The sequence below is a fragment of the Mesocricetus auratus genome, unplaced genomic scaffold (assembly GCF_017639785.1).
Source record: "Mesocricetus auratus isolate SY011 unplaced genomic scaffold, BCM_Maur_2.0 Super-Scaffold_100008, whole genome shotgun sequence".
NCBI classification, from domain to species: domain Eukaryota; kingdom Metazoa; phylum Chordata; class Mammalia; order Rodentia; family Cricetidae; genus Mesocricetus; species Mesocricetus auratus.
This window is the reverse complement of record NW_024429192.1, coordinates 56,849,040-56,875,384: the sequence shown is the minus strand read 5'-3', so window position 1 is coordinate 56,875,384 and position 26,345 is coordinate 56,849,040. Positions and strand designations below refer to the sequence as shown.

General features: G+C 42.9%; 1 protein-coding gene across 22 annotated transcripts in view; it reads right to left on the bottom strand.

The window, feature by feature from the left end:
- Positions 1 to 26,345, bottom strand: part of Kalrn (kalirin RhoGEF kinase) — a 597,009-nt gene that overhangs the window by 172,504 nt on the left and 398,160 nt on the right. For 8 of the 22 annotated variants that reach the window (XM_040750875.1, XM_040750876.1, XM_021228021.2 and 5 more), the window contains exon 34: positions 6,654 to 8,074. The exons of the other annotated variants lie outside the window; for them this stretch is intronic. In XM_040750875.1, the coding sequence (XP_040606809.1) occupies positions 8,012 to 8,074 (63 nt within the window). In that variant the 3' untranslated portion in view covers positions 6,654 to 8,011. Of the gene's footprint in view, positions 1 to 6,653; positions 8,075 to 26,345 lie in introns of those variants that run through there. 22 annotated transcript variants of the gene reach the window in all.

Sequence of the window (26,345 nt, the reverse complement as noted above, 5' to 3'; positions counted from 1 at the left end):
CTTGGTAGCCATGTGAACCAGAGGGATGTAGACTACTATAGGTAAGGGTTGTGTTCATTTAGAGTGAATCAGATTCTTGTGACTTAGGGCTAGGGTCATATGGGAAGTGCTTCCTTTGGGTGCTGCTGGCAGAGCTAGGAGAGTAGTGTGGGGCTCTCATATGGCCTCTAGGATACCAACTTGGCTCCAGTAGGGTTATGAAGGCTGAGGGAGTGCTTTCCTGGGAATGCCTGCTTGCAGTGCTGAGGGTGCACTGTGCGGGTCTCGTGTACACCAGTCAAATGCCCACTACTGGGCCCCACTCATTCTCCACCTAGAAAAGAGTAATGCTTTCCAAGTCTTCATTCTTCAATGTCAGTAATGAACAGAGCTTTCCAAAACCGTGTATGAGTTTCTAGAAAGTCCTTTTCCCACTCTGTCCTGAAATACAGCCTCATTGCCACCATCCACCTTGAGACTATTTGGACTAATTGCATTGTCTGTGTACCCCTAACTGTGCTGGTCACCAGAACTCAGGTCATTCCTTTATTCCCTTCTATACTGCCTCATACTCCATAGTATGTGGTATCATCTGGCATCTTACATACTACACACACACACACACACACACACACATATATATATATGTATATATATATACATATATATATATATATATATATATATATATATATGTCCACCAGCATATAAGACCCAGGGCAGGAATTCTTATCTGTTTTTCATGGGGGAGGGCAGATTTGTTTTTGCTGTCTAGAATAATATATGTTACATAGTAGGTATTTAAGTGAGTAAACATGATAGAGATACCCAGTTCTTTGTGAAAGCCACTAATTATTAGCCATTCTCTTATTTTTTATAGATGATGACCATCTCATTGACTCCTGGAGTCTGTATTGGTCATTCCCACGGACTCTTGATAGACTGCCCAGAATCTGTCTCATGATATCACTCTGGGAAAAACCCTTGATGCTCTTCCATGTCAATGTTTACCAAAGAGACTGTGTCCAATGCCATTATCCTATCTCACCCTCTGTACCCAGTACATTCTTTAGTAAAACATGCAATCCAGAAGAAGTCAGCTATTCAAATATTTCCGAGGTCTTGGTATGATAGGAAAGTGGCTGTGGTGATGGTCACATAGGTCTTTACTATCTCACTTGAATTTCTGAATCACTCAGTTCCTCAGAAGCCAGAAATGCTGGATTGATGGTAATATATCCTTTCCTGGATGGCTGCACTCATGTCTGGTTCTACACCAAAGTCTTTTATTGTGCTGTCAAGAGGTAATATCGTTTTTATTCTGCAACACCACCCAACCAATCAGACATTGCAAAGACTCCTTCTTTAATGACATGTTCCATTACTAAGCTTGTTTGTGTGGCACTTCAGGGTAGGTAGAGAGCACCCAGATACCCTGTAATGGCCTGGATTTGAGGACTGTAATCTATAGCTTTTCAACAGGTGTTTTGCTAGGTAGTTTCAGAAATGCTAAAATATGAAGCAACATGTTAGAATCTTCAATCCAAACAAAAACATAGGAAGCATGAGCAGCATAGAGTCCCCTACTTTCATTCCAAGCTTCCAGCTGGCCTTGGATGCACTCAACCATAGAAGCCAGGCTAATCACCACCTTGCTCCCCTTGAGGCCAAGGTATCTACATAAGTTGTGAGAGCCCAAAACAGCACACAGAATGCCATAGTGCTAGATTACTCTCAGAGTGTCTGTCATGCTAGCAATATGTTTTTCTGTCAACTACATTTTAATCCCTATCCACCTTGGGACATTCCTGCACTTGAATGCAAGCCCTAACCACCACTCAACAGCAGTCAGTATAGCCATACCTACAGACTTGACATTGTATATTGGTATGGGAACCGTTGAATGGTCACCATTGACAGGCAACAGAATCCCCGTGTATCCTTACTAATAAATAACACTCCTTATTTTACCACCCTGGAAACTCAAAGACAGATACATAGAAACTTCTCTCCATCACTGCTATTTCCATCAGAATCTCTCTGTAGTTACCACTACCCATGACCAGATCCACCATGGTAGGAACAACTATATTATCATGTCAACAGCACCCACACTGAAAAAACTCCATCCAGGACCTGGATAGATTTGCAGAGCTGGAAGAAATAGATTTCAAAGTACAGATCTGATAGACTTATTCTAAAATCTTGACTTGGAATTCCAGTAGTGACAAGATGCAGACTAAAAAAGAGTAGTGATAGAGCCTGGATCAGGCTACTGCCATTTCTCTGACTCAGTAGAGATGGAAGGCAGGTGTGCTCATAGGTCACCAGAATTACAACTTCACTTTTCATTTTTGATCATACTTTTTGTTTCCTTAACTTGTCTTTCTTTCTAGATTGTAAATTTCAAATTTATCTGAAGAATTTACATCCTCATAAAAACCTATTACTGATCTACAATGCCCAGCTCATCTCTATATATTTGTGAATACATGGTGTGCTCATGCACATGTGCATTTCAACTCTACAACCACCTTGTAGGATCATGGTTTGAATCTCCTTTCATGGAATCTGAAACAACAGAGCTAGATGAATTCTACATATCTCACTCTCTTCCACAACCCAACTCATTATCTGTTCATTCCCTGTGTTACTGATTAACATGATTCTTTCTTTTTTGAGAAATAGTTATTTTCTTACTATGCTTTGGAATCAAGCTCACCAAACAAACACTCACACTGGATCTTTCATCAATGTTGTTTTTTTCCCTGACCTTCCAAGCATTATGTATGAGTCATATGTATTTCACCTGCATAGTTCACATGTGGAGTATACACCGTAGATGCTAGATCCCAGATTGCTCTATGCAATGCTTTTGGGCTTCCAACACCTAATCATCTTTGCACATTCCCAGAGCTCCAGGCTAGTGTTTCTTCTCTGGCCTACCATTATCTTCATGGATAGTATATTTGCTAGTGAAGTCTCTTTTATGTTAAAGCTGAAATAACTCAATAGTTTGATTTTTAAGGGCATATGCTGAGTGAAAATGGAGAGGAATCCCATTGACTAAGGTCCTGGGTATGGACTTATGACTACTCCTGAATGTTGGTTATTTGAAGGGTGTAGAATGATTCTATTATATGTTATGTTATCTGAGGATGTGACTATCTTTAATTCAGTTCTGTAGTCTGTTCAGTAGCCTTTATAGGGCCTAAGGCTTACTAAATGTTTATTGCATAAATGAGGGTCCCAGTAGTAATATGGATAGGAAGAAGTTGTCATAATATCAGTGCATTTGGGAGACAAAGGAGGGAAAATTAAAATTAAAATTCTAAAATCCACAGACAGGGCTACCACTTATGAAGTTCAATGGGGGGGGACTCATTCTTCTGTCTTGAGGAAGTGGTACCGGAGTGTTTGAGTATATAACTAAAACAGCAAGTACTAGGAAGGGAGATTTCTATCCCTTACTTCCTTTTTGTGGGGCCAGATTTGAGTATCCAAGAACATGATATATGAGCTGTCCAGTTGAAAACACCCTCCTTCTGTTGTATGTGTTAGTGATACAGAAAATGTTCAATTATATCTACTAATGGGATGGAAGCAGTGGCACATGGAAACAAAATGTCATTTCTATTTTTCTTTGGAATGGGTTATGTGTGCTTTCTCCCAGCAGGTTGGTTTGCTTTTTGTAATAATTAGTTCTAGCTCAGGTTATTAATAAAATGAGTTAGCATTTTCTCTGTATAATATCTGGTAGGAGAAGAGTTTATAGTACAAAGAACTCACACAGGGCCCCGTCCTTGCCACAGTTACTCGTGTGGATAACAAATCAAAAGCAATGAACAATTATATATCCTGGACAACAACTCCCCAGGATGGAAATTCCAAGACAATACTTTAGCTAATGAAATGAAGACAGTCGGGGTGGGGATGGGGCCGAGGGGGTGGGGGCAGCTGTGGACCTGCAAGGCAGCTGACATTTTTTTTTTCCGACCATGGGGGCCTATATACCTCTTTGTGTATCAACTCCATTATCTGTAAAGTGCTCTAGGTTGACTGGTAAGGAGGAAGTAAGAGGGCAGAGGGGCTTGCAGACATACTATAGCTCTAAAATACAAAGTGTTGATAGGAAACGACAAAATATCATTGTCACTTGCTGTTCGGGATGTGTTCCTTGTTTTACCTTTTTAAGGCTTAGGGTCTTGGGTTTTGGTTCTGATGCATATTCCATTAAAAAAAGTTCCACTTCTTAAGGATTTTACTTCTCAAGGCCTGCTACTCTGATATCTAGGAAAACCAAGGAACAGGTGTTTCCTATGAGTTGATTTAACAGGCAGTTTTTCTAACTATAACACCTGGTATCAGCGTGTGATCCCCGAACCAACAGCACCAATATTACCTAAACTTTGGCAGAAATGCAAATTCATGTGTCTACCCCAGATGGACTGAAACACACAATTCCAAGAGTGGGACCCCGGATCTGTGTTTCAACAAGCCCTTGGGGGTAACTCAGATATGTATATGTGAGAACCACTGCTTTAGTCCAAAAGGAGAAAACGAAAAGCAAGGATCTGAGCATTTGGATGTGCCAGAGAAGGTGGCTTGGGGTCTTTTCCAGTTACACTATACAACAAAGTGACATGTTAAATGTACTTCTCTGTTACACTTAAAAAGAATAGACATATTTATGTACATTCATATTTATTGTAAATAGACTATATGTGTCTATAAATGTATATGTATGTATGTGCAACATGCTGACTTGGTACATTAGTTTCTCAATGACTGGAAAACAACACTTTACTTAAAAATACATTCCTACCTCTGTCATGGTTTGCTTTCATGCCTTGATTTATTTTCTTTGTAACAGCTATTGCTTTCTCAAATGCTGTGTTAATTCTTTGTGTTTTTGTCTGTCTCTTCCTATGAGAATATATATCTGAGGGTGATGTGTTTTATTCTGTCATGTCCAGTATTTGGCCTTGCCACCCTGAACTCATGTTCTTATCCTAGTGGCTGGTATGCACTCACTAAGTATATGTTGAATGAGTGACTGCTGGCTCTGAAAGTTTGAAATACACTGGGACTAGACCAAAACACTGCAGCACCTGTGCACCCCCTTATCTGGCAGTGTCACTATAGCATGGAGCTTTACCTTTCAGTTCCTGTTTTGGGCTCTGAGATAAGTCTGCAAACAAGGTCCTGGTCAGTGTTGCCCTCAGGAACTTAGTTCATCAATTCCAAATGTACCTTTGGGTTTCACTAATTACGGGGTGGTATCTTGAGTGACTGATATGTTCATATAGCTGGCTGGCGCTAGAGGGTAGTCTTCAGTTATGCAAAAGAATTGTAAGACACAGTAGGGAAAAGGTAACATAAAAAGAAAACTCAGGGACTCTGAACTCTAGTTTTTATTCTGCCCCTAAGTTGTCATATGCCTTTGGCAAGCAGCATTGTCTTGGCTTCATCTTACTGCTCTCACATATTCTTAAAGTTGTTATATATCCATTCCTGGGTTGTCTGACTAATGCCTGGTTGCTGAACTGATAAGTTCCATGAGAATAGGATCTATTTGCTCACCTACTCTTTAGTAAGCAGTTGTTAACTATGTGGCATGTAAACAAATCCCTATGAGAACGATTTCTGTTTCATTGGGCTGTGCTCTACAAGTGACCAAGCTGCAGGTATGTAGACATGTGTTGTAGCGGCCCTGGCCTACAGAGCTATCCAGTCACAGGGGAGAAGAGAATACTGGTCTGTACTGGCCACTTATGTAGACAGTGGAGGTGGCTACGTTATTCAAAACTCAGACCAGCCACCTGGCTAACAACCCTGTGCCTTGGAAAAGCACAGGTGGGCAATGACAAACCACAGAATCACAAATCTGTAATTTCTAGTGTTCAAGTATTCCACCGCAGCTTCAGTCTCACTAATGAGGAAATAAATACAACACTGCTGGCCTCTCTGACTGTGAAAATCACAGGAATAAGTTTCATAGCTTCTCGGTGTCTGCCAGGAGAAGAACACTCAGGAAACGGAAGCCTCCTTGACTGATTCCACCTCTACAGGCCCTGTACACACTTGTTAGCCAATGAAGTTTCTAAGGACGCCCGGATCACCAAAGACTAGATCCTAAGGTTGTACTAGTTCAGAATGTCTGCCCCAGTCTTGGCTGAAGGGAGCATTTCTCAAAATATCTCTCTTCTGAGAATGTATGTTTTCCCAGTGAATCTTGCAATGCACTATGGCTTGCTATCAAAATTTGAAAATAAAAATTAACGATTATCCCATGAAGGTGTTGAGACCTACCACTGCATGGAACAAGTACAAACTTTCTCCCACAGTCCCTCCCTCCCTGGTAGAGTGAACTCTACTCCTGACGTGGCCCTGCCCTTCTGCCTTTCCCCCACTACTCTCGTCTACAGATGGTCATTCGTCTTTGTTCTGGAAAACAAGTTCCGTTGCTAGGAAACCAGAAAGTTAAAATTGCCGTGGTTGATATCCTTATTAATGACAATGGCAATTGCAGCGGTGCCACCATCATGCCATAGAGACAGACACACTCTAGGCATCTGCCCTCAGTTTGACAGCATTTTTTCCAGAAAGTGAGAAGGCAGAGAGTCTACGGGCCTCCGAGCTCAACAGGAATTATTTATAAATCACTATATATCAACAGCTTTAGAATCATTTTATTAGAACACATCCAAGAAAGAGACATGGAAAAAAAGACAGCAGCAGTTCCCAGTCATGCAAATGCCCGTGTTAAGGTTCTCCATTGGATTTGAGTTCAAGTACAAAGACAGTCCTTTCCTGAGCCAGGTGCAATTCCAGAGAATGACACTTTGCATTTCGAGCACATATCCTTCGCAACGTTCAGAACACTGAACAAGTCACTTTCTCACAGTCAGAGTGTGAGATACATGAAGTGTAAACTTTTTAGGACCCTCTTCCCTGCCCTCCCCTATCACCCAGCCTGGGAAGTGAGCCCAACTTCGGGACCTCTTAGAAATAAGGTTTAGTCTATTGAAAATAAAGCAGTGGGCCTTAAAAAAGGTTAGAAAATCAATGTTTTTATAATATACATATTTATATATATTTATATGAAATAGAATCACCCCTGCCTCTTGCCTTGTTGGGGGGGTCCATGAAATTTTTTTAGGAGTTAGGGTTCTTAAATGTTATGGAAGCTGGAGGATGTTAAAAAAATTTATTATGAAAAATTGCAAACATATACAAAAGTGAGAATAGTATAATGAACACCCATGTGCCTACCATCTAATGTCAACAATTATCAACAAATGGTCAGTTGGTTTCATTTAGGTATTTTCCTGTTTCCCGACCCACCCAACCGGATCACTTGAAGTAAATGGGACTAGCAGGGTGGTCTCACCCCAGAGATCTCAGAAAGGAGTGGAGAGGCATCAAACAGAATGTGTTGAGGGAAGGTGGCTGCTGTCAGGCTTTGGGAAAGTCTGGATTTGACCCTCACCATCTGTATCTCAAGCTCCTCACCTCATTCTCATGATGTAGAGGAGACAAGTTACAGTAGAAAGATGGCCTTTTCCAGATTAAAAGTGGGGCATTGTTCACAGAAATGTCAACCTGAAGAGAAACTCAAAGCCAAATGTACCCAGTTAGCTACCCTGTCAACTGGAGCTGCAGACATTTTGGGCAATAAGGGTCTGATGTGTGTGGGGGGATCCCTGGTGTTCAACTTGGGAACTGGAGGAAATACATGGGGCCCTGGGGCCTCTTGAAGTCCCTGTTGCCCCACCATTTTGGACTTTGGATTGAAGCTCAGCAACCTCAAAATTGCACCCAGGAGAGAAGCAGGGAGGCCCAGGGTGAGCCCATAGCACAGGTGGGCAGATTTTGCTTGAAACATGTTGCCCTCAGAGCAAAGGCTGCACCCCATACCAGCCCTGTCAGAGCAGTCTCAAGAGTGTTGGGTGATTGGAGTCCTGGTGGGAGATCCCAACGGCGCCACGGCTAACCCGGTGAGCTGCAGGGACAAGTCCCAGGCTGCGCGCTAAACGTAAGTGGAGAAAGGATCTCCAGGTCCCAGGTGCCACCGAGGAACAAGGTTGCCATCCTGTTAAGAAAAGGGCTGGGCTCTGTGATTTGCATATGACTTTGCAAAACTCTGCATGAGATCCCATTGCCCTTTATAGAAAACAGTGTTAAATCATCAATGCAACCTATTCCTAGTAACCCAATGTCTTGCAGAGTGCAACTTGCAAGACATAATTGTTCTTTCAGAAGAGAGGAGAGAGGAAGCAGAGCTGGGTAAGATAGTCCTTGGTCTGAAGGTTCAGAAGAGTCCAAGCAGGTCCAGGATCCAGATGAGGATCACTGACTGGCCACTTGTTGCCAGAACTCAAATCCATCTCCTTTCAACTTACGAGAGCCCATAGACCAGTCTTGCATTGGCCTCCCAGTGTCTCAGACACATATGTAACAGGAGCAGCAGGAACCACATCAACAGGGATGCAGTCAATAAGAGGTCCTACTGGCTGTGATCATTTGTGTTCATTCAGTACCCTTGTTAACACCCCTCTTAAACTCTCTCAGGGTCTTGTGCCCTACCAAGCCTCACTGTAATGTTCGATTGAGAAAGAGAAATATAGAAAAGTTTACTTATTCCTGCAGATGCTTAACAGTAATGAGCTTGGAATTTGCGGTTTTTGTGTATGGCCAGATTCCATGACATGGGTTTTCCTATGGTATGGGGCTTGTATGGGCATGCTGAAAGGCTGTCTGGGGGAGTGAATTACAAGGTGGGCAACTGAGGATGGGCAGATCAGAGACACAGCAGCTACGTGAAACAATGGATTATTGTTTCTCTAGAAAAATTGTGCTCTTCTAGTAGCCACTGGAAGAGTGAAGTATTTTAAATGGCAATGGATCCTAGGGAAGGGAAAAGTGCAGTGTCAGTCGAGTTTAATTTCAGGTTTGTCTGGGGCTTACATCACGGGGTCAAAGGCTCCCTCACATCTATCACACAGAAATGAGAAATCCAGGTTGAAACTCCACCAGTCAGAATTTCAGCCAAGGAGAGGAGACTGGAGCAGCAAGTTTAGAGGCATTTATTCTAGCTGCCCTGAGCTCATAGAAGGTGGGAGACATTCCAGATGGTGGTGGCAGAAAAGATCTGCAACAAAGCCAGGAGCTGTCTAAATGCACATGTAAAGTCACTCACGGTCATGAGGGCCTTCCTCGTGTGCTCAATTCAGTCACTGAACTATGATTCAAGGGGCCCATGAACTTGAAAGCACATTTCTCTGAGTCTAATGTTACCCTAATATGAACGAGGGAGAGGCATGTAATAGTGGTGCTCACTCAATAGTCTCATAACATGTTTACTACTATCCTTAGGCTCCTTAATATATGTGCTATAAGGTCCATAGAATTTATCTCTATGGTAGAATTGGATACTTTTAGAAATGTTGGATTTTGCATTCTGCTGCTCTTTATTTACTGTTACTATAAAATTTTGAATCTTTCATGTGCCAAATGCTGAGTGTTTACATGCAACATACCACATACCCGTGTTATAGCCTTATGGGGGTCAGTATCATTGACCTCATTTTGCAGGCAAAGACCTGAGGAAGTCCTGCCCAGAATCCTACAACTGGCAAGTGGATGATGGATGAGGTGAGCTCTGAACTGAGGTTTGTTTGACTTCAAAGTGGTCCTTAACCACTGCCCCCACCTATTAAATGATGACTGTACATTTTTATGGCATTGAGCCTAAAGTACTCCTCACATACATATCTATTTTATATTCTGGACCTATCTGGAAGTGGCTTGAGTAATTTTATTATACATCTTCATTAGGTTCTCTAGAAAATTCCTTATACCCTTTTTCACCTCATGTTGTGATTGGCTCTGTGCATCTGCAAATCTATTTGAAAATGGTTTGATGTCATAAATAAAATGCATGTAGACAGACTAAGTACATGGTTTTCTTGGAATCCTGAGAAATGCACACACTTGCCCTGGAAGACATGAGTGGATATACCCAATAGGCATTCCGACAGAGTAACAACACATGCACATGGCTTTTAACTTTTTGTCATTGTAAGAAAAGATCTCACCATGTAGCCCAGGCTGACTCCAAACTCATAATCTTGCCTAAGTTTCCCAAGTGGTGGGATCACAAGTGTGAACTAAATGCATAGCTACATGGCACTTAATTTTTAAAATGACAGCAATTCATGATCCTGTTGAACTGACATTTAAAAAATCGGAGGTAATGGAATGACTGGTGGGAACAAACGTTTTAAGTGGAGGAATAAAATACTATTGATCTTTTCTATTAGAATTTATAATAAGCTCACATCCAATTATCTCATACCTTTGGGTTTCTGTGTTCTTTCTTGTACTTGCACCAGTACAAACAAGGCCAGGGTTTTGAAATACTCCCCTGGTGACTGTAAGAGACCTTTGTCTTTTCTATGCTGCAACTGCTCATCTTCTGGATGCTGAGTTGGCAACACTCTGGCCATATTCCAGTATGTGTCCAGAAACGCTTATCTTTGGCATTTTCCATAAAGGATAAGAATCAGGGAGACTCTTTTTATAGGACTGTGACTTTTATCGACCAGATTTGCTCAGCATTTCTGGAGAGGGGTTTTGTTGAGGTTCCCTTGTCTCCCTCTACCAGGTGTAGCTGCTTTCAAATAAACATACTGTAAGCCATGTTCTAATATTTGACTCTCATAGTAAAGCTCCCTGAGGCATATTGACTTGCTCCGCAGTCACTGTGTACATGGCAGATAAGGCTAGACACCCAGTGAGATAAAAACAGCTATAGACGAAGAACATAGTTATTTAGGTGATAACTTTATACGAATTCATAAGAATCACCATAGTTCTTTTGCAGCAGACTGTTAAATGAATTTTAACTGCAAATTAAGTTAAGTTAAGCGGTGTTCTCTTCTGTAACTTATCTGACTGTACTTTTCCAATGCTTCATCCTGATGGATTAGGAAGCCTCGGAGGCAGGGGTGCAGCTCAGTTGCCAGTCTTGTAGCTAAGACAATAATCAGCCTCCACGTGTCCCTGATTCAAGTCATGCTCGGTTGGGTATAGTGATAGTGAGAAAACGACACACACACAACACAGAACATGGGGCATTCTTGGCTTTTGAACTCAGGTGTGTCTCATTCTGTTCATCAGGAGGGGGAAATAATAGTATTTATACTATTTGAGCCAAATGTTGCTTTGTGTATTTTGCCTGTATCATTCAGTGGTTTTCTTTATTGGACTTTGCCTATGGGAGGTCATATCTATAGAGGACCAAGATTCAAACTTCAATTCTTTCTGCTTGTATGAGCCTGAGTGAATTATTTGCTCCCTAATGTGACATGTCCCTGCAAATCTGTCATCTGCAAAATGAGGAGAATGATACGTACCTTGAGGACCAGGAGGTTCATCATGCTAGGGGCTTAGCACAAAGGCAGGGGCCAGTGGTCAGTCTCTGGATTGCCTTTCTTGCAGGCAGCCTGCGTGCTTTTCCCTGCCTGTCCAGGGAAAGGATGGCATCTGCCCCATTAGATGGGGAGGGGATTTTTGCCTTGAGAAGGGACTATGTGTGCTCTGTCTGCATCCTTCCATATACCCAGGAAGCTCTGTAAATATCATAACTGGCTTGTAAAAATATTTTTCCCAACTCAAGTTTCAAGCCAGAATCCAGACTGGAAATTCTCCTTGCTGTTGTCATCAGGGTTAAAACCTAAGACACAGAGTGGAGGCCAGGGGGTGGGTGTTGAATGTCTGCTCAGAGAAAACATCAGGACCATAAATCATATTGTTAGATCAAACCCTTCTCAAGGATTAATTCTCTCAGCTTCTTGTTTTGCTCCTTCACTCACGCTACTCTGTTTTAAGGGCTTCTGGGATCTAAGGTACATTTGCTGCACACTGAGCTCAGAGTTCTCCATCTCACATCCTGCAGGGAGGAGACAGACGGGCAAGGTGTGGGTGACTGACTGGACAGCACAGGAAGGTCCAAATTCGAGTACCTCAACAGGGACAGACCAGGTGTCCCTTCCAGAAGGAAGCCTGCCACCACCAGCAGCATCTCAGCTCTCCACTTTTGCTTTTTCCATTTCTCCCTCTCGTCAGGGAATGTTCTGATTGAAGTCTGAACTTGGACAGTGTGGGTGATATCCTTGAAACTGTTTACTCCATGTAACTTTACGGCTTCAAGTTTATCGGAAACCTTTCCCTCTGCCCTTGACTGTAGCTGAGGAGAAGGGATTGTGTGTGTGGAAGGTCCTTTACCTAGAGACCAAGTCCTTCCTCTCAGAAACTCTGATGTCACGAAACTGGCCTCTACAAGGAGCATCTGTGCCACCTGGAATTGCTCTGGAAACCCTTCCTTTCCAAACCACCAGGGACTAAAACCAAGCTTGAATGGGGCTTCCTCTCTTTCCAGGGATGATCTCGTGTGAAGTCTGTACACGTACTTCTGTGGTCCAGGATGCCCCTTGCATGTCCCTCCCATCTCTATATAGTGGAGCTTGGTGAAGAAGCCTTTGGGCCCCTCTCCTGACCCTGGATTTTCTCTCTTCCTTCCCAGCACAGGCCAAGGCTCTGGACCTTTACAGCCAAACAAAGTTGCCAATTCCTCTGCTCCTAATTTGACCCATGTGCAAATCAGCTAAATCCACTCTCTAGTCACTTTTTCAAACTTTGAGACACTGATGAGAGGCCAAGAACTTGTTTCCCACCAGGCATCCTGGGTGCATACAGAGGACAAACTCCAGCATCCAGTTAATAATCTTAGCTCTTCCTAGCCTTTAAAAATGCTTGTTAGCGATTTTCATAAAAGTACTATGTCTCATTGTAGAGCAGTACAAAAAGTTAGCTACCAGAAATAACCATAATTTATATTTTTGTGTATTTCCTTCATATATACATATATGTATACATGTATATATAGGCACATATATGTGTATATGGACATATAAGCACAAAAAACACACATATGCACATTCACATGGTCCCCTTTGTGTTTAGCAGCAAGATTAGTCTTTCATATTAAGAGAAAAGAGGTCTCAAAGCCGATGGCAGAGAAAAGCAACTCCAGGCCTCGGCCAGCCACGGTCACCACTCACTTCTGTGTAATGTCATAGGCCCGACGACCAGGGGAAATCTGCAGAACCCTTGTCCTAAGCCACATGGAAACACCTCAGCATATGGGAAATATGTTTGACAGCACACTGATCCATAAATGCAGACAAGCAGGAGACACACGCAAAGCATGCTGTTCTTCTTGAGCACTTCCTGTGGGTGCGTTCCTCACCTCTGTGTACTGGAAATAACACTAGGTATCAGTCATGACCCTATTTTCATGGGCCTGGTGATTGAGTGGGTGAGATTAAAAACTCGGGAGAAACAGCAGTGAGGAGAGGAGGAGGGAGATATTGTCTCGCGGAGTCTGAGGGAGGAATGCCAGGAAGCAGCCCAGTAACGAAGGGGATGTGTCTTAGCAGGATTCTTGCCAAGGTCAGACTCGCCTATCAGGACAGGAAATAAACTTGAAGGTATAGCAAGGCAGGATATAGACCGGTAGACAAAAGAGATGAGTCATGAGTAAAAAAAAATGGGCGAAGATGATTGCATATATAGGAGAGGTCTGCGGGCGATGAGGGGAGCAGGGGAGGGGCAGGCAGGAGGTAAGGGTTTGAACTATTGGGAAGTATAAGGTCTTGGGGGATGCTGCTATGGTTCAGAGGCAGGCCTCTGTCCCTGACATACCCAGGGACAACTTTCTAAATTACACAATGATGTGAAGCCAGGCTCAAGGACAGGCCACCCACAGTGGCTGCAGGACAGTAAGAGGGAATCACCCGCAGGACTTGGCAGCACACTGGATATCAGAGACTGGGCTAGAAACGCACTGTCAGTTTCAAACCTGGGGGCCTGGGAAGATGATGTTGCTTCTGCCCCAAATACAGAAGTCACATCAGTTAACTGGGTTGAAGAAAAAGGAGCTAATTGTCTGGTGCAGAGACTAAGAAGGGCAAAACATCTGGCAGTGGGAGTGTACACTGTGACCCCTCTGACTGTAAATTTGCCTACTGGTTTTCTGGGTCTTTAGCTGAGTGTAGTGTTTATGAGGTCAGAGTGTTTGTCTTACCACTGTACCTCCATCTTGGAATGGTACACAGCACATAGTAGGTACTCAGAAAAATGTGATGGATGATGAATACCAAAGGACTACCACAGTGAAGTCATTCAGAGATCCAGGTTCAGATGTTCTATTATGGGTGTCAGAAGTAATGGAAGGTGGGGGAGACATGAAGAGTCGGGAGCAGAGACATCCAACTGCAGTTTGTCAGAGCATGAAGTGACATGTGCTATACGGCCGGGGAAAGGAGGCATTTGACAATATGAGGAAGAGGAGGTGATGCGTTGAACACAGAACTGAGGGCAAAGTCAATGAATGTGCTGGGTTAACAGATAAATGCAGTGCTGTAGACGCTATACTAAAAGATCCATGTCCCTTTGGAGAATGCTCAGAAAAGTCTAAATAGATGCCATCATCTTCCCGACCTATCGTTTATTTCCCTTAACTTATCAATAGACCACAACAACTTCAGCCAAGCAAACGTACTCTCCATGCCCAAGCTATCCTATGTTTTCCTTTGTGGAATGACCTTCCTCCCACTGCAACATCCTCGCTGCCACAGTATGGTCTAGTTAGGAAAGTCGAATGTGGAGCCATCTTGGGCCCTCCCACACCAGAAGCTTTATTGTTAGGGCTCTGCCACAATTGCAAATGCATCACCTTGTATTCATATCTCCATTGTTTATGTAAGGAGTATTTATCAAGAGCCTTCTATGATTTAGTACCATGAAGATCTGCTAATGCAGTGAGCGAATGAGACAGACATGATTTCATCTTCAAGGCCTTAAAGTCTGGTGGAAAACCAATCACATGACCTCATGGACTTTTATGTGATTCCTGAGAGTGACAGGCACCAAACCAAATAGCAGATGACAGCGTTGGAATGCATTCTTCTGTCATCTCTGGATTTTCGGTATTTTCCTTGATGCCAATTGCTTGGCCTTTGTAACAACATACAGAAGTAACTCAGTCCTCCTCTATGTCAAGGAACTGAAGACAAAAATCAAAAGGCTGTCTATAAAATTGGCATCGAAGAGGATTGTTGTGAGTATAGATGTTTTGTCATGCACAGAACTGGATCTGTTTGTTGGGCAGTTAAATAACAAACTCATGGTACTTATTGTCTTTCTTCTACTATGTTTAATTGTTTTAACTCTACTACCTGTCTAGTGTACTATAATATCATAAAGTACAATATGATTGCATTTTAAATAATTTACTAGCTCTTACTCTTCAGAACTTAGGGGCTGACAGAAATTTGTAGCATGTGTTAAGTCCTCATATTAGTATATTCTTCTGTGGATACAATATGTTAAGCTACTTTGAAATACTAAATGTAAAAAATGCTTTTTGTCATATCCCATAACACTCTAACTTATCAGTGTATTGCCTTAAAAAATCAAATTATATGCTTATCAAGATGCAAAACAGAGACCAGGAAGACAAGTAACATACAAGAACAGAAAATTTACATTTATAACTACATAGACTAATAACAAGTATATATATATGTATATATAGTATATGTATTGGATTAATATATAGTAATACCACAGGCAACCTACTAGACATGTAGGTAAAGCTTGGGTCAAGACTTTGGGAAGGAGGAAATTCAAGGCCCAGGAAGATGTACAAAAACATGCAGTCCTATGAGGAATCAGGGAAACACAACTTAACATCAGAAGGTGGGGTTACTACAGCATACCACAAGCTGGGAAAGCAGAACAATTGAGAGTCCTTTGCACAGTGGTAGGAATGTAATTTGGCTCAAGAGACATACACAACCTACTCCTAGAAGTTCCATTCCAAGTTTGACATGCTAGAAAAGCTGAAATATGCATGCCAGTATATATGTAATAAGGGTCCTCAATGTTCTGTGTAAAGAATGCATAAATTTTAATTTACTCACAAGACAGAATACTACACAACAATGAAAATGAACAAACAACTCTACACAACAGCATGGATGGATCCCATAAAAAAATGGTAAGTGACAAAATTAAAACAGAAAAGAATCCAGGGTCTGATTCTAGTCAGAAAACTACATCATGATCACTAAGGGACATTTATATAGGAGGAGAGGCTATAAGTTATGAGCACTATGAATGTGAGGGGTATGGTTACCCCAGGGCAAGAAACTCAGATCTGTGTCCAGGAGGGCACATGGAGGATTCTAGGAAATGGGTGGTGTTCTACTTCACCGTCTACATGGGTGATATCTGCTTACTTTAACTTATCCACCAACACCTTCAGTTGTGTGTGCATGTTAGTACACATATTTCACATTTGGAAACATTTTAAAGTTTACTATGAATGAGATGTTTATAATTAGGAATGTATCTTTTAAAAATAAGTTTGTAAATAATAGTTATTCAGAGAAGACCATAACTCTCATGTGGTACTTATGTAGAAGCAATATTACATGTTTCAATAAAAGTAATAGAAAAATAAACAGGTACAACATTAGCAGCTAAATAAACTGTGAAAGAGCAAAATGAATTAAGATTATTTTAAAGTATCTGATTGATTGGAGAATATGATCTTAATGACAGATTGCAACTCTGTGGGGAAACCAGTACTTGCATGCACAACCGGGGAGTATGGATCCAAGTAACAGCTGGACAGAGCTATCTTACATTCCTATCAAAATTTAAAATGCATATTCCCTTTGATTCTGGAATTCTACTTCCAGGGAATTAACTTGTTAATATATTCATGAGTGTGAGAAATGACAACTGCACAAGGTTATTAATTACAACCTTGTTAGCACTGGCAACAGATTGTAAATATGCTGCACTCTCATCAATAGAAGACAAGTTAAATACATTGTGCTGCTGTAGTAATTGGGTGTGCCACCATCTTGAAAAGGAAGCAACCTCATGTCCTGCTGTGAAAACCATTTTGCAGATTTATTACACGGACAAGTACAAACCAGTACTTACTATGTGCTACCTCCATCTGAAACTTTTTTAAAATTTATTTATTTATGCATATATACAACATGGCATCCATATGGAGGTCAGAGGACAACTTTCAGGGGTCCATTCCTTCTCTCCTACCAGGGATTGAATCTAGATCCTTGGGCTGCCCACTGAGCCCAAAAGATTTTTTAAAAGAATAATAAGAATAAATAAATGTATAAGGTTTTCTATTTTAAAGGAAAGCCTCTAAAAGAATATGTACATTTTGTACTGCAAGTGCACTAATGCCTCAATAATTCATTTAAAAGCCCCAGAGTGTATCCCATTAAAGAAAACAGGTTGGATTAGCTGGGCAAGAAGAAACATAAAATGGTTTGGGTAGAGATGATGTGGGAAACTTCTCCATAATTTCTATGTGTTTTTTTAGAAGTCTGATTCTATATAAAAATAAAATACCTTTTTGGATACAAACATTTCAGAAGCATTGCTCTTTGATGTATTATCCAGGATTAGAATTAATATTATGGGCTCAAAATTGATACAACAGAGAATAGAAAGGAAGATGAACTTCAAGGCAAGAATGAATTTGACTTTTATTGTCAAAATCTTCCTGGCTCCCAGGCTAAATCTGCCCTTCAAAGCAGCATTGTCCTGGAGTGAATGAATGGTATCTCAACAGACACATTCATCAGGGCAATGTCTCTGATGCTTACCATAGCAAAAGCAAGAGTCAGCACAGTTGTCTCATTTGAGGAAAACACACCACCCTGCACGGCTGCTGCCTATTGTCACATGCAGGGCAGCTGGGGGTGAACTCAAGGCTGTAGGCAAGGACAGAGACTGTCCTGTATAGAACAAATCCATGGTTCCAGTTATCAGGAGCACCCAAACTCAGTGATATTGAGTATTTTTAAAAAGTAAATTTAGTGTGCTAACAGATTTGACAAAGTTCTCTGTTCTCCTCCCCACTGACCTTCTGTATGTCCCTGTGTTAAAATGTGGGACTTTTCCCATCAGCCTATCCTCCAAACAACAAGTTTATTGATTTGGACTTCCAGTGAGCCAGTTTGCTCTAAAGTTAAATGTCAGAGAACATACCCTGCAAACATTTCTTTTTGGGGTTTGTCAAGGAAATCAGTTCTCACTAGGTATAGAGAGATGACATGGTGGACACGATGGAGTTCAGATTCCACCATCCAAAGTGCAACACATGCCTCCGCTTCCCCTCTCTGTGGACTCAATCTTTTACAATTCCTAATTTAAACTGACCACACCTGGGCTCACAGCAGCATCTGCTCCAAGTGATGTTCACGAGCTTTTATTTATAGCCTTGTGCTCTGTGTCTAGAAGCGTGCAAGGCACATGGTAGGAGATCAACAAATGGTTGATGAATTAATCAACCAGATAAAAAGATAGCGTACCTCAGAGTCTTGAGGAAAAGAATTCTCTTCTGTTGCTCACTAAGCCAACCTGTTCCTCATGTACAAGTGTCCTTCAGAAAAACAAAGAACCTTCTAAAACCACTCATGCAGCGGAGAGGATGTCACCTGGAAGGAGCCAGGGACTAGAGAAGGCTGCCTACTCCTTTTGTTTTCTATCAGTAGATCACGAAGTTCAGAGTGGTAGGGCAGACAGCAATGGAGGCAAGAGCTTGGATCAGCAGGGCCTCATGGGGTCTGTGGGAAGAACCCTCTAGTCATTTGTCTGGGCTAACAATTCCAAACAAACTGGGGGAGGGGAGGGACGCATGCCTTTAATCCCAGCACTTGGGAGGCAGAGACAGGTGGATCTCTGTGAGTCTGAGGTCAGCCTGGTCTACAGAGTGAGTCCTAGGACAGCCAAAGTCGATACACAGAGAATCCGGTCTCAGGAAAAAAAATCCAAATAGAACCAAAGGCAGTATTGTAAAAAGACAGTCTTTAGACTTCTTGAGCCTCATAAGACTCAGTATTAAGTCTCTACAAAGAAGGAGACAGAAGTCTAATCATCTATGACAGGGGAATGGCTGCTCCAGCACAAACAGGGCCACATTCATGTGTAGCAGGGCAGTAGTGGGGAGGGGTGGACACTGTCTATGGTCTGACCCATATAGTCCTGAAACTACTTAGAGCCATTTCTTTCATAAGAGAGCCATCAAAGCAGAGGTGGCTGGCCCTCATTGGGGCACCTGTTGCCGGTTGCTCCTGGGAAATATCCAAGGTAAAAATTATGTCCTTACTGTGGCTCATTGGAGGTACTTCTGGTTAGTTTCTTTTTCTTGGCAACCCCGCTTTCCAGCAACAGTGATCACATGACCTCACTCCAATGCTATCCACAGAAATCTACCCCCTCCTCCACAGTGGTCATGACAGACAGAAGTCAACAGTAATGAACCAAATAGCATTCAACGACCAGAGAGGGAAACCCAGGCAAGACACTTCAACGGGAGCTCAAGGTCAAGAGTCAGGGCCATGGTGGAAAGCCAGGCCAGAAGGCTTTCCCCCAGAATGCCACATTACAGCAACAGGTACCATGGCTATGCTCCTTCACCACAGCATGTTTGTTTGGATGGAAGGAACATCAGCTTCCACAAAGCCACACCTTCAAACCAGAGACAGTCTGCACTGTCTGCCCTACACTGCACTGAATCCCCGTGCAAAGTTTCTGCTTGAGGTTTCCAAAAGGCCAATGATCACACCTGTCAAAATAGCTCACTGTAGGCATCACAATCCCAAAGCCACTGCTGTGTATCCAGGAGCTCAGGGGAGCAAGCAGGCTTCCCCCAGTTTGCTCCACCCACCCAGTAAGCAAAATCAGCTCTTCCTTCGTTCCTTCCTTTCCTTTCTTCCCTTTCTTCCTTCCTTCCTTCCTTCGTTCCTTCGTTCCTTCCCTTCCTTCGTTCCTTCCTTTCCTTCCTTCCTTTCTTCCTTCCTTCCTTCCTGCCTTCCTTCTTTCCTCCCCTTCTCTTCCTTCCTTCCTTCTTTCCTCCCCTTCCCTTCCTTCCTTCCTCCCTCCCTCCCTTCCTTCCTCCCCTTCCCTTCCTTTCTTCTTTTTAAATGCACTATACTTTTCCTCACCTAAAGAGGAAATGGTAAGCAGAATGCTGACAGGACTCTGGAATCCTCCAGTACTAACTACCCTTGCCCTGGAAGCTGACACTTCACTCTCCAACTCTTTCCTCCCAGTCGTGTCCACCTGTCCATCTGTCCATCTCCCTGTCCCCATCACAACATGGGGGGCTGGAGGTGTACTCACTTGGGTCTTGTTTGCCCTGGTCTGTCGCCAGTTAATCCACTTGAACATTGTGGCTTGTTTTCAGATTTGCTTTCGCCTTCCACCAAAATGCTAACAATGAAATAGAATTTCCCTTGGTGCAGAACTACAGCAGGTTGAGTTGGTTCTGGAAACTCATTCCTCCGGGACAGCTCCAAGATAGGACAGGAATCTTCTTGGGAGGCAGAAAGACTCTGGGGCAGAATCACACCCCCACCAAGGCCACAATGTGAGTCATCAGTACTTAGTATCGAAGAGTCTGTGATAGGCATTGCTGCTCACATGACAGCCCAGAGCTAGATGACAGTACCACACTGCCACTTATTCAGGGTTGCTGTGGACTCAGTGGCCTATGGGGGCAGGCGGGGCAGAAGCAGCTCAATAAGGGGACAGAGGAGGGAGCTGTACTTTCAGTGGTGACAGAGCACCCAGAGATGGGGCTTCAGGTGACCTGAAGGTACAGGACTCCTTTGCTATCTCCCCTCCTTCAGCTACCAAAGTGCCGTGGAAAGGAGCAGCAAGAAAACTACCTGGGAAAAATATGAGTTCCAAGTCTAATTCCAATATAAGACAACATTAAATAACACAAAATAAATAAAAAAGCTGAAACCACATTTGGGGCTTGAAGTCATAAAGTGGAAGTGGTATCATCTTACAAGGAAGGACTAAGATATTGAGGAAAATAAGAATCCGTTTAGTTTATACTGTGGTTATAATCTAATGTGCTGAGGTCTGGGGGTGGGAGTGCCTGAGAATCAAGTCTAAATTGCTTTTACCATTTAAGTTCCAATACATCCACCCCCAGCCTTGGTAGGTTGAGGTACAATTACATACTCTTTCCAGGTATTTTTTTGAAGGGTTGGAAGTGTTTTGCTATGGAATGAGATGCAGTATCACTCTCTCTATCTAGGGATATTTTATGAATAGTCAGGCCCACTGACTCCAAAGACTGAGTAACAGAAGAGCTATAGTTCATTCCTCCCAGGGTTGCTTGGGATCCTAGAAGTCCTTATGGGCTGGTGGACAGTAGGTAGTGCATATAGCTGGCCAGGATACCTATCATGACCACATGTTTCAAACTCAACTTGGGTGGTTCTCTTGATGGCTCTTAAGAATTTCTCAAGTAACACATTACGTGGGATTAGTCTCACACTGCGCAGTCTCCATACTGGCAGGCATTTGCTTTTCTTTTTAGAGATAATAACCTGTGGCCTCTTCAAACTTCAGGGAGCATGTTGCTTATTTTCCTGTCCTGGGTATCTGAAATGGAGACCTTCCCTGGGCCCTGGGGGGCCTGAGTCCCACATACATTTCAGACATGATCTCATCTGGTCCTTCTGAACTCTGGGAAAGACAGTCACTATTCTCTTTGACAGAGTTGTGTAGAGTCCAGGCCTGATCTTAGGACCCATGCCCTTACTACCCAGTCTCATGCTCCTGCAGTGGATGCTACTGAACCCTACCTAGATCTCCTTTCTTGGCTGTACAGTCATAGCTCTTGTGCCTACTGACTGCTTAAAGTTCCTATCTGACAAGAAAGACCAAGGCCTTGGTTGTCTCAGGCAGTGCACAGCTGGCGGTTCCTACCTGGAGCTTCAGGAGGGATCAGACTGAGCTTAATCCCATGCGAACCACATGCATATCTGCCTTGTATACCTTCAGTAGATCATATGCATGGGAATCTTAGTTATGACTCCTCAAGTGAGGAGCTGGACTTAGGGTGCATTCTTTGAGAAGTTCTTTCTCCATCTGTCTTCTACAAGACTACTATTTTTCTATTCATGAACTACTCAATTGAAGAGATTCCCCTTTCCCATAAGTGATTTGTCCCTTATCCATCTAGAATAAGTTTTACATCTAATGAAAATAAAAAGGTGTTTATCTCTAATGCTCTCATCAGGACACGGAGATGCTATTCTTTCTTCCCAACCCTTAAATCAAAACTGGTCCTAACCCACCACATTTAATTGATAATTCAGAGTTCACACCATTGAGTCAGCACTTCAAACCTCCATTCTTCTCCACGTATCTCCCCATCCCCTGTGTCACACCAGCATCCCTGGTCTACCCTGTATCTTGGTTACACCAGATCATTACTTAAGTTCTATATTCAAATCCCACACCAATCATAAGATGTTTCAGATGTGTTCTTTTCCTTATTATTATTTTTTTATAGAGAACAGCATACACAGTTCAATTTCATTCCAATTCCTCTCTCTTCAGCTAGTGTGGACCCGTCCAGTGCTTTTTGAATAGAGGGTGTCTCCCCTAGGATGGGTCTCTGATGTATAATTCAATAAATGTTTAATGGCTACACCCACCATGCCTGCCCTGAATGCATGTGCCAGGCTCATCATAGTGCTAATGTCTGTGTTTCTATCACCAGCTAGAAATCATCTGGCAGGCATCCATCACATTAGAGAAGACTCTTTCTCACTCTTCCTCTCTGGCGCCTCATCACTGCCTTCCTTGACTAGAATTGTGTGGATCTATATAACTGATGGGGGTAGAAAAGCCCCAGAACTCAAGGTGAGGGACTTGAGGGTAGGATGCCCTACTCAGAGTAGCACTTGCATAGTCCTAGACAGAACAGGTTTGGCCCACTCTGGGATGAAGTAAGCACTTTCATTTGCCTTGAAGAAATAACAACTTTTTGTGTAACATAGGCCTGTGGAAAACCTAATTATGTAGATCCATTTGAGGATTAAACAAAAGCAAGTCTGGGAGAGCTATTAGTGGGATTTATCTACTGAGGTGCTCAGCTCAGTTTTGCAAGGGTTTAATGCAGAATTATGAATAATGAACTGTGCTCTCATTAGGGGGGAGACTCTCTTACTCTGACTCTCTCACTGACTCTCTTACTAAAATCAAGAACATGGAGGAAGGAACAGAAGGTTGTTCCAGGAGGTGTAGATAACATACCGAACAGAGCTCTTTACATTCAGGACATGCTACAACAAAGGGATGGGTTTAGATCAGAGAATCAAGTGGACACAAAGTTGTCCTATACTCAGATTTCTAAGTCACAAAGTCACAAAGGCATGAAAAAGGCATGGAGACTGTATGAGTAACACTGGTCACTCCACTAGATACCATGACCATCTTAGGGGAAATTCTGAATGCAGCAACCCTAGGGTATGTGTTCACAGTCAGGTTCCATGTGCAAGCTGCCTACCTTCTAAATACCCTATTTTATATAGAATTTTCACACTGAAGGCAGTCCAGAGGAAGGTAGCAAGAAAATGGAATAATCTGGGAACATGGTAATGTAATCAACAGCTGGGGAAACTGGACTTTTAATATAACCTTCAAAGACTAGAAAATTGATATGAAGAATGTCTCTAAATACCTACAGCTCAAGGACCTACCATTGTTCAAAAGTAGTAAATTTTGCTTATTCAATGTCAGACAGAAGTAGATCATAATTCACTAATAATAAACCAACCCATAATTCATCTATGCCTGAAGAGTCTCGAGGCTAACATGGACAGGGGAGGGGAAATGCCATTCTGCTTACAGACAGGTAAACTGAAGAAGCCACCTCATCTTAGGACCAGCACAGATAAGAAGCTGCTGACAATTGTCGATAATGATGAAGCCAGAGGTTGGAACTCTGCTCAGGACCTCATGAGGCTCCTCCCAGGCTGCTGAAGGGTAACATTCATACTACACTACTGAAAGATAGCTTGTACCAAATGTCACTTATTGTACCAAATGTCAGACAGCCACCAGGTAGATATATGCCACTTATTCTTCCCAATGACTGTGTAAGATGACATCATTTTCTTATTTAATAGATGAGGGAACTGAGGGTGATAACCTGGACAAGGTGAGAGAATGGTGTCAGACTCATTCAGTGTTCAAACACTTTCTGTCATACTTTGGGCATGGAAGCACAACAGGCGACTAGGGGTGCCTCCACCCTAAGTGTCAGACTGTAGTGCCAACACAAGTCATTCCTTTGCATCTGAGGAAGTCAGACTATAGGGCCAACACAAGCCATTCCTTTGCATCTGAGGAAGAAGATCTGGCACGTTGAAGAAAATCCACTGTTGGAACATTTGGTTTCTGTGAGGTGTCTCTACTCTGTCCTTTCCCTAAAGACATGTCATTCACCCTTATGTTGACTATGATCAGTTTACTTGTGTCAGTCCAGGGTCTTTTATCTGGTTACCTTAAAACCAGGGCTTCTCTGGTCTCCTAGGAGAAGTGGAAGGAACTGAACCCTGTTGATAACACCTATGAATTCAAGATATCAGTGGAGGGTTTCATTGCTGGAGGGAGAAGCAGGCCACATGGCTGCTTTATCCTCCCTGCTGGGTTGGGAGCAGGGTGAGATCATTTTAAAAGACAGTGCACAGGCGTCAGCAGGCTATTACTATTTTTGTGTGAAATTAAGTGGTTTTTCTAGGCTTTGTATCTGGGGCAGAAGTGGTCACCTCCTTACCTTCTGCCTGTCTCCTAGAGCCAGAGAAAGTGGCTGAGGGCTGATGCTCCCGAGAGGGCAAGTAGTCTGGCTCACTAAGCTTTTTGTTCAAACCTTCTACGATTCTTTAATGTCTTAAAAAATAGGATGTTTGTATACTTGGATGCTTTTGGAAAAACGGTTCTAGTGGCCTCTTAATCCTCAATCCCCCGAGACCTAGCGGTATGTATCTATATTCATTGATTTCACAAATAACCCCTTGACGTATGCTGTGTGCCTGGAGTACAGCGGTGGAACAGACAGACACAGCCCATGTCCTCACCGGGGACCAATGGCCTGGCTATAGAGACAACAGGAAACAAGAAACCGCACGGATGGGATTCACACTTAACAGACAGTGCACGTCTCTCCACAGTATTCAGCGCACGTTGGGCACACGGCAGGTGCTTTGACAGGGTTATGTGTCTGGTCCGTGTGTGGCATGTGTAGAAGGAAACCCTGATGGATGAATTCAGCACTGAGAGTTCAATGCTTTGGCTTTCCGAGTGAGGGGAAAACATGACACTGATTGGGTCTGAGTTCTAGCTCCTGCTTTAACACTGACCACTAAAAGTTTCTTTGGTGAGTCACTCTGAGGACCCTCAGTTTTACTTAGCATTAGCACCCCTCACTCATAAACGGCCTGCTGTCAAAGGTGCAGTTTAGCCTCATTTACTTTGCCAGCAAGAAAAGAAATAGACAAATGGCCCCAGCAATAGACAAAAGGCCCCAGCACAGGAGTTTCTGTCTGTGTCAGGATCCTGGGAGATGGGTGAGCAACTGTGAGGGATGAGTCTCCCAACAACAAAGCTAGGAGTCTAGGTCTGAACGTGGGCAATATCACACTTGACTTGCCAACCAGCACTGCTTCAAAAGAGAACACTTTTATTCATAGGACAGTCTAGCTATATGGTTAGACAACAGACCAGAGGCTCAGGAAAACACAGAAATAGTTTCCTTTGTGTTTTTATAAGTAGAAAAACTCAGATATTTCGTTGACTCTGCTAGTGGAGATGGCTTTAAAACATGACACAGCTGCCAGATGGAATTAACCTCGGATGCCCTTGAGCACTCGTCTAATAAAGTGCGGCCAGGATGATGTGGTGCCATTATCTCAGCAGGCTTAGGGCACAGTCCCCACACTTAGTTCTCAGTGGCCTTTTTTCCCAGTAAGGAAAAAACTAATGAATGCAGAAAAGTCCCATAACTTAGACAACAAAAAGGAAACATGCTTGAGGCTAAAGGGCAGCCTAAAGGACCAGGTCTGGAGGAACCAGGGCCAAGTAGCGTTTGGACAAGTCTTACTTCATCAGAAACATTACAAATATGCAGCAGTAGGTTTCCTCATATTCTGGACTGTGGGTACGTGAATGTGACTGGGCCAGGTCCTGGGGCCCCTCCTTTTTGCTGCAGAGTCCAACAATTGTTTTCAGCATTTGAGCAGATACATGGGAACAGTCTCTTTCCTGCATTCCCCTCAGAGCTCCTAATGCTGCTTGCTTGCTCCGAAGTGTGGGAGTCAGGTGATCAGGATTGCTTAGAGGACAACTTTGTCCTTCATAGACCACTTGCTGGTCCCTCTGCC